The 8362-nt window shown below is 35.4% G+C and overlaps 1 protein-coding gene across 1 annotated transcript; it reads left to right on the forward strand.

Moving 5' to 3' along the window:
- The first annotated feature begins 1340 nt into the window (after nt 1–1340).
- Nucleotides 1341–7843, forward strand: oxtrb (oxytocin receptor b). The gene is made up of 3 exons (XM_073851441.1): nt 1341–1429; nt 2015–3039; nt 6259–7843. The coding sequence occupies exons 2-3, from the start codon at nt 2115–2117 to the stop codon at nt 6483–6485; spliced, it is 1152 nt and encodes a 383-aa protein (XP_073707542.1). The 5' UTR covers nt 1341–1429; nt 2015–2114; the 3' UTR covers nt 6486–7843.
- The last annotated feature ends 519 nt before the right edge of the window (nt 7844–8362 follow it).

Raw genomic sequence — 8362 nt, forward strand, 5'->3', positions numbered from 1 at the left:
GCCATGAGGAAAATGTCTGTGTGTCTTAAAGGAGACGTTTTTCCCAAAAATGAAAATTTGCTGAAAATGTACTCATCCAGGATGTTGATGAGTTTGTTTTTTTATCACAGCAGATTTGGAGAAATGTAGCATTACATCACTTGCTCACCACTGGATCATCTGCAGTGAATGGATGCCTTCAGAATGAGAGTTTAAACAGCTGATAAAAACATCGCAAAAATTGTGACCCACTTGACTCCAGTCCAGCAAATCATGCCTTTTGAAGTGAAAAGCTGTGTAATTCTAATAAACAAATTAATCATTAAGAAGTTCTTAACTTTAAACCAATGGTTAAATAGAGTCCTCTATTCTTAATATTGCTTTCTCCAGTGAAAAAGTCATCTCGTCTGAATCAGGAGAGAAATATGCACAGATCAAGAGTTTACAACCAAAAACAGTTCAAAGCAGTTCTTTAAACTTCTCACTTCAAAACCCACCAACACATTTTAAGTTAAAATTACAATTGTAAGTTATAAAGTTCAGTTTTAAGGGGGAAAAAACGGATATGTTCTCAGAATAGCGAGTTTACCATCTAACAATTCTGATTTAACTCACAATTGCGTGTTATAAAGTTAGAGTTGCGAGATGTAAATTCGCAATTCTAAAAAAAATGTGGCAATTTGGACTTTATAACACGGAATTGCAAGTTTATATCTCACAATTCTGACTTTTGTCTCAGAATTTAGATATAAACTTGCAATTGCGAGAAGAAAAAGTCAGAATTGTGAGATTAAAAAGTAGCAATTACCTTTTTAAATTTTTTTTTTATTCATGGAGGAAATAGGCTTCCATAAGAAACTGTCCATATAAATTTTCTTTTTTCTTTTTATTTGGATTCTCTGCAGTGAATCTTATTCTGACGGCACCCATTCACTGCAAAGAATCCATTCCTAAAAATATAAAACAAAATGAAAATGAACAGTTTCTGCATAGTTACATACCTTAAAAAGCGTTTGAACTTTTCTACCATTATTGCTGAGGAAAAAGATACCATTCATTTAACACTGAACTTACTGTTGGGGCATGTTTCCACAGTATCTGGGGTAAATTGCCACAATGGGAAATGGCAGCTAAGTGAAATTGCTTTTGACAACTAGACCCTGTCTGTCCTACTGGGCCACACATTAGCTGTTGATTGTTTCTATAAATATCATCATGGTAAAATACATTCAATATTCCAGCACAGCACAAAGGCACTCAGTGGCAGAAATGTGTAAGTGCAGAACAGGACAAATCCACCCAGTGCACCCTCATATAACTGTGCTCGCTTTGAGATTTGAGCAGACAGAGCTGCTGTATCCCAGCAGTCAGGTGAAAGTCAACCCTGCAGCTGCAGTTTTGCTATACACCAGTGACATACAGAATGGTTCTCTTTCGAAATACATTTCGGGTAAGTGTTTTTTTAAACTGTAATTGTTACAATAGTATGATAGTTTTTAAATTGTAAAAAAAAAAAAAAAAAAATTTTTATTGCATATTATACAACCAACTAGGGTTGGTATTTCCTGTTAAAATTACAATTAAACATATCTTTTATTAAATGTTCTGTGCAAGAATAAACGGTAATAAAGGGACTTGCAAATCCCCTAAATGAACTCAAAAGAAAAAGCAGTTTTTATTAAGTTTACAAATTTCTAATTGCAGTTTCAAATATTTCATTAAACACGAAAGTTAGTCAAGGCGCGTAATAGACGAAAACGAACAGTAATCAAGGTTAAAGAGGTAACCATAGCAACAGTAGGGCGCCAGAACATGTTGTGTCAGTATCCTCGTCAGTCAGAACATCGAAAAAAAACTTACAACGCTGATGCTGTTATAACTTTTCATATTACAAATATATCTGTAGTGATTTGTTTAAGATGTCTTTTTAGGTTGTTGACAGTTCGCTGATTGTTTTAGGCACCATTTAGATTGTCTCTTGAAAAGAAATAAAACAAAAATAAATAAATAAAATTCTTTTATTTTTATTTTGCAGTGAACAGGACTTAAATTTTATCATCAACATATGGGGCTAACAGATATTTAGCGCTTGAGAGCCGCCACAGCAGCGCGCTCGGGCGCTCACTTTACGCACAATGGAGAGCCTGCTGAAAGAATCTATCTTCTCTTGGCCCTTTAACGACTCTTGGACCAATTCAAGCAAGGGAAACGACAGCAGAGGACTGAACCAAACCATAAACCCTCTGAAGCGAAACGAAGAAGTGGCTAAAGTTGAAGTAACCGTCCTGGTGTTGATTCTGCTGCTGGCGCTCGCTGGCAACCTGTGCGTCCTTGTGGCTATCCAGACGAGTAAACACGGACAGTCGCGGATGTATTATTTTATGAAACATTTGAGCATTGCTGACCTAGTGGTGGCGGTTTTTCAAGTTCTCCCCCAACTTATTTGGGACATCACTTTTCGTTTTTATGGACCGGACTTTCTGTGCCGCCTGGTGAAGTACCTACAGGTGGTTGGCATGTTCGCATCCACTTACATGCTTGTGCTGATGTCTATCGATAGGTGTTTGGCTATATGGCAGCCTCTGCGATCCCTGCGCCGTCGAAAGGACCGTTTCTTCGTGCTGGCCTCTTGGATTATAAGCCTTCTCTTCAGTTTGCCACAGGTGTACATCTTCTCAGTCAGAGAGGTGGGCGACGGGGTGTTTGACTGCTGGGGGGATTTCGTTCAGCCCTGGGGCGCAAAGGCTTACGTTACATGGATTAGTCTCACAATCTATGTCATTCCTGTAGCCATCCTAAGCGTTTGTTATGGACTTATAAGTTATAAAATATGGCAAAACTTTAAACTGAAGACCCGGCGCGACCAGTGCCTGTCGTTGACCCCGCGGCCAGCCAAGGGCACCGCGCTTTCCCGCGTCAGCAGCGTCAGATTGATCTCCAAAGCTAAGATCAGGACGGTGAAAATGACGTTTGTGATCGTCTTGGCTTATATCATATGCTGGACGCCGTTTTTCTTCGTTCAGATGTGGTCCGCTTGGGATCCAATGGCTCCAAGAGAAGGTGAGTCAAACATTTGTAGAATAAATGTTTATAATAGAAGTGCATAAACATTTTAAATGAAATGTATTGGTGTATCACTAGTAAACAACATTTCGTTACATAGTGTCCCCAAATATTTTTTAAAGAAACACTTTTCAAGCAAAAATTTACAAAAAATATTTAAACTTTGTTACTTGGGTTGATATTTGGCTTATGTCAAATATAAATATCACAGTCACTGAAAATCAATAAACTGAAAAGTTATAGAGAGTTTGTGCCTGAAAACAGCCAGAAAATTAAAGATTTCTTTCTAGTTATACTTTTTTTTTAATCCTTATCCAGGTATTATAAACAACCATATATATATTTGGAGTCCTTTGGCCCATGAAGGCAGGACCTGATCATACCATCAAACAAAATTAAAAACAACTTATGTCTAATAAGTGTGCAGGTTATGTAACTTTCTAGTCTAGATGTAGAGTTTAAAAGAGCATAAGAAATGTATTATATGGCAATAAAGTAAGATGTTTTATGTACAGAAGAGTCTTATGTAATCTAAGATCCAGCCAAACCTGACATGTCTACATTTTATGCTCTCAGTCTCTTTTTATCTTACATTGTGTATAAACCCAAAACATTTCTCAGAATAAAACATAGGCCAAGAAAGACAACAATGAGACTCTCTGTATAGTGGTTCAAACACCCTCAGGTAGTTTTACTAAAGTAAATGCCATTAAACAGTTCCTCTTTATCCTGTCTCTGAAGGAATATCATTTCCGTGTTAGTTCATAACATAATTTGTGAGGAGATCCTGTGCTATTATCAATCCCACAGGGCCCAAATAAAGACAACTGCAAGGAGTCCATCTGCTACACATTTCCTTTTCCACCCCTCCTCATTATTACTCCTCCACAATAAAATGGGAGCAATTAAGGTTACTTCATCAAGCTAAATGTGCATACAGTGGGCTGCAAAAGACTGAGACCACAGCAAAAGTTTGGATTTAAAATGTATTTTGATTTTAAAAACTAAAACCATGTTTATGATTTTGGAAGAAATTAAAATAAAGAAACTGTAAATCTTTTAGGAATTGACAATAGGAATGTACAATAAATTTCCCCTGTAGTTTAAAATAAAACAGTACAGCTGTTTCAAATTATGTTTAACAGAGCAAATGAGAGGCTTCTCAGAAACCAGACTTTAACCTTATGAAAAATATTACATAATCAGCTGAAAGCCTATGATCTAATATACTAGAGCAATAAATTTGAAATAATCAGACTCAAAATAATTGGAGTTTCTGCAATAAGGCATTGAACTAGATATTATAATCTTATGTCAAGCAGTTCTTTTAAAAACGAACACTTTATAATTTCTTACTGATGCTTATGCACACTGTAAACGTTATTTTTTCTGTGGAACACAAATGTTTTTTTTTTATATTAAGAATCTGCATGCAACCTTTTCTCTAATAACAGTTCATAGTGACCATGGTTTCAAGTTCCAGAATGGACCAATTTTCATTTTTGAGTGAACAATTCTTTTAATATACCACGGTGCACATCATCAGTCCATCATGTAAACTTATTTCAGAGTTATTTTAGAGACAGAGACTGTTCTTAGAGACCACTCTAAATGATCTTGTCATTAAGCAGGGTTTTTTTTTCTGAAAATGACTCAGTCTGCACATCTTGACCTGACAGGAACTCACATCCTGCTGTCTCTGTTCAATGAGGATTTTCAGAACATCGACCGTGTAATGAATATAGAGATTTAAATGACCATAGACAATGTTGTCCACAGTACATTTCAATTTACTGGCTAGTAGCATTATGAAACCTTATAAAGAATTATTGTAGGATGTGTTTTTTAACTGCTGAGAACAATTTATCTAAGAAACTATATTAAAAGGTTTACTTTTTAGTTATCTTTTTATTATTATTTTTTAAACATAATAGTAATGGACCTGCCTAAGGAAGTAAAGTCTATCTACAGTTGAAGTTGAAAGTTTGCATATAGAATCTGCAAAATGTTATTTTACCAAAATATGAGGGATCATACAAAATGCATGTTATTTTTTTTATTTAGTACTGACCTGAATACGATATTTCACATAAAAATACGTTTACATATAGTCTACAAGAGAAAATAATAGTTGAATTTATAAAAATGACTCCATTCAGAGCCAGGGGTGTAAACTTTTTTTTTTCTACATTTTTCTTATTTTGCCTAAATATCATATTTTATCATTTAGTACTGCCCTTCAGAAGCTACAGAAGATACTTATATGTTTCCCAGAAGACAAAATGTGACCCTGGACCACAAAACCAGTCTTAAATAGCAAGGGTAGATTTGTAGCAATAGCCAAAAATACATTGTATGGGTCAAAATTATCGATTTTTTCTTTTATGCCAAAAATCATTAGGATATTAATTAAAGAACATGTTCCATAAAGATATTTTGTAAATTTCCTACTGTAAATATATCAACACTTGTGCATTGCTAAAAACTTAATTTGGACAACTTTAAAGGCGATTTTTGCACCTTCAGATTCCAGATTTTCATATAGTTGTATCTCCGCCAAACAAACCGTACATCAATGGAAAGCTTATTTATTCAGCTTTCAGATGATGTATAAATCTCAATTTCAAAAAATGGACCCTTATTACTGGTGTTGTGGTACAGGGTCACAAATAAGTTAAATTTACCCTGATCTTTAAATTCAAAAAGTTTTCACTCCCCGGCTCTTAATGGATTGTTTTTCCTTCTGAAGCATCAGTGAGCATTTGAACCTTCTGTAATAGTTGCATTTGAGTCCCTCAGTTGTCCTCAGTGTGAAAAGATGGATCTCAAAATCATACAGGTAATGGTGGAAAAAGTTTAAATAAACAAAAATGCTGAAAAAAAATGTGGGCCTGAAGGATTTTCTGAAGAACAGTGGGCAGTTTAACAGTTCAACTATAATTTTATCTTGTGGACTATATGTAAATGCATTTTATGTGAAATATCTTATTCAGGTCAGTGCTAAATAAAAAATAGCATGCGTTTTATATGATCCCTCTTATTTTAAATAATTAACATTTTGCAAATGCTGCAAGGTGTAAGTAAACTTTTGACTCCATCCATCCATCCATCCATCCATCCATCCATATAGTGTAGCAAGTGCTTACATACATAATCGTGTTCAGTAGTCTCATAACTTGTATGTCAGTAACTGTTTTTATGTCTTATCTCTAATAGCTATGGCGTTCATTATCGCGATGCTTCTGGCCAGTCTCAACAGCTGCTGTAACCCCTGGATCTACATGTTTTTCGCTGGTCATCTATTCCGGGATCTCATGCAGCGCTGTCTTATGGCATCACACTGCGACTGTAAGAGGCAATGGAGATCTAAGAGCCATTCAGGCACGGGTGCAGCGAGGATCACCAGCAGCCAGAAGAGTGTGACTCAGTCCTCAACTACATGAAAGAAAGTTAGAATACATGCAGCTTGTATTACCGTCGTGGACAGAACAGAGAAAACATAAGCTAAGGAATAACTTCATATGATTTTTCCAGGTGTGGTGCAGACCTCAGCTATATTAGACATGGATAATATCCAGTCCAATTCAGCCTGAAATGTGTATCTTTAGAAAAGTAATTCTTGACCTGTAGCTGTCTTTGATACAGGACATATCTATTCACTGTAGGGTTGTGGGAGTCATTTACATGCGTGTGCTTAAAGGAACAGTTCAACCAAAAATGAAATCACCAATGGATCCTTTGCAGTGAATGGGTGCCATCAGAAGGAGCTGATAAAAACATCACAATAATTCAAGTAATCCAGAGCACTTTAGTCCACTCATCAATATCTTGGAAGGTCTGAAGGTGTGTACACTTTCAGCAAATTTTTATTTTTTGGTAAACTGTTCCTTTAAAAAGAACAGTTCCAACTAAAATGAAAATGATGCCATTGATTACTCACCCTCATGTCATTCCAAACTTGCATGCTGTATTTTTTCAGTTGAACGCAAAGGCGGAAAAAAATATTTTCACACAATGGCAGATTCTGTTTTAAGTATGTATAAATAAAGGTGGAGATAATGGAGGGATGCCAGATGGAGAATACTCACAGAAATGAGGTAAGCAGGTTGTATGAGGCTTGTATGAGTTATGTTGCAAATATTAAAACTCAAATTTTAATTTCAGACTTAATATTTTCAGATCAAGCATTCAAGACAAATGTAGCAAATATCTGAAAAAACAGATAAATACACTGCAATGAAATAAAGCATGTGACCTGTTGACTATGTCTTTTGGCAAGTCAGCACCTTTTATCCTATCATATGCAGAATCATATTTATACAGTAACAAGTATCATAAATTCAAAATGAGAATTGGCACTTTGTCTTATTGTAGGCCTATGAGAATGCCTCTGAAGGACTAACGGTTCACACAGAAATTAAAATTATGTCATAATTTACTCACTTTCATGTTGTTCCAAACCTGTTTTATTTTTTATGTGATTTGCGGATCACATATCAATGGGATCAAAGGTTTTGAAGAATAACTTGGTGCTATATTCTAATGCAGCCATGCACAGGGACTTACATAAATAGCTCCAATTAAAAGCTACTGCATGGCTTTAGGAGACTTTAAGTAGCCTATAGTGTTGTACTTGAATGAAAGCTTGGCAACATGGTAAAACTATGATTTTTTTTTATGAAGCAGCTCAGATATTAGCAAGACGTTATAATAATCTGGATATGAGGGTGAGTAAAGGATGAGAACATTTTCAATTTTTGGTGACTATTCGGTAGTTTTAATGTTCTGCAGTGTTCCATCGGTATTTTGTAGAAATATACTGTAAATATTGTACACACAGGGGCATAAGGCTGTGATTCACTTGAATGTAAACTTATTTATTAAACTTCTTTGTGTTCTAACAAATGCATTTGACTGTGGATGTGGCTATGAATGAACATGATCGATTGCTCATGGAAATTTTATTTGCAGGCCAGGATATAGCATGTATATATATTTTGGAACTGAATTTGAACACGCACTAGCAAAACAATCAATTTTAGATTTCAAACCAGACAGGGCTAGCAGCCAAGAAGACATTCAAGTTTTCTTTACTACCAATGCGAAGATGTGAGCTTGCATAAATAAGAGTCAATTATTCTCAGTATGAATCCAATCATTTATTTTTCGAGAATGGAAGAATACTACTTTCTAAATCTTTCCATTTGTTCAAAGAAATGGCGTTGTAAAATATGCAATTAAGCTGGTAGAGAAACAGATCACATCACGTATTTGGATTTAGACAAAATGAAAATCTATCTCAGAATAATGTTCGGTCCAT

This window comes from Garra rufa, chromosome 12 (assembly GCF_049309525.1).
Source record: "Garra rufa chromosome 12, GarRuf1.0, whole genome shotgun sequence".
NCBI classification, from domain to species: domain Eukaryota; kingdom Metazoa; phylum Chordata; class Actinopteri; order Cypriniformes; family Cyprinidae; genus Garra; species Garra rufa.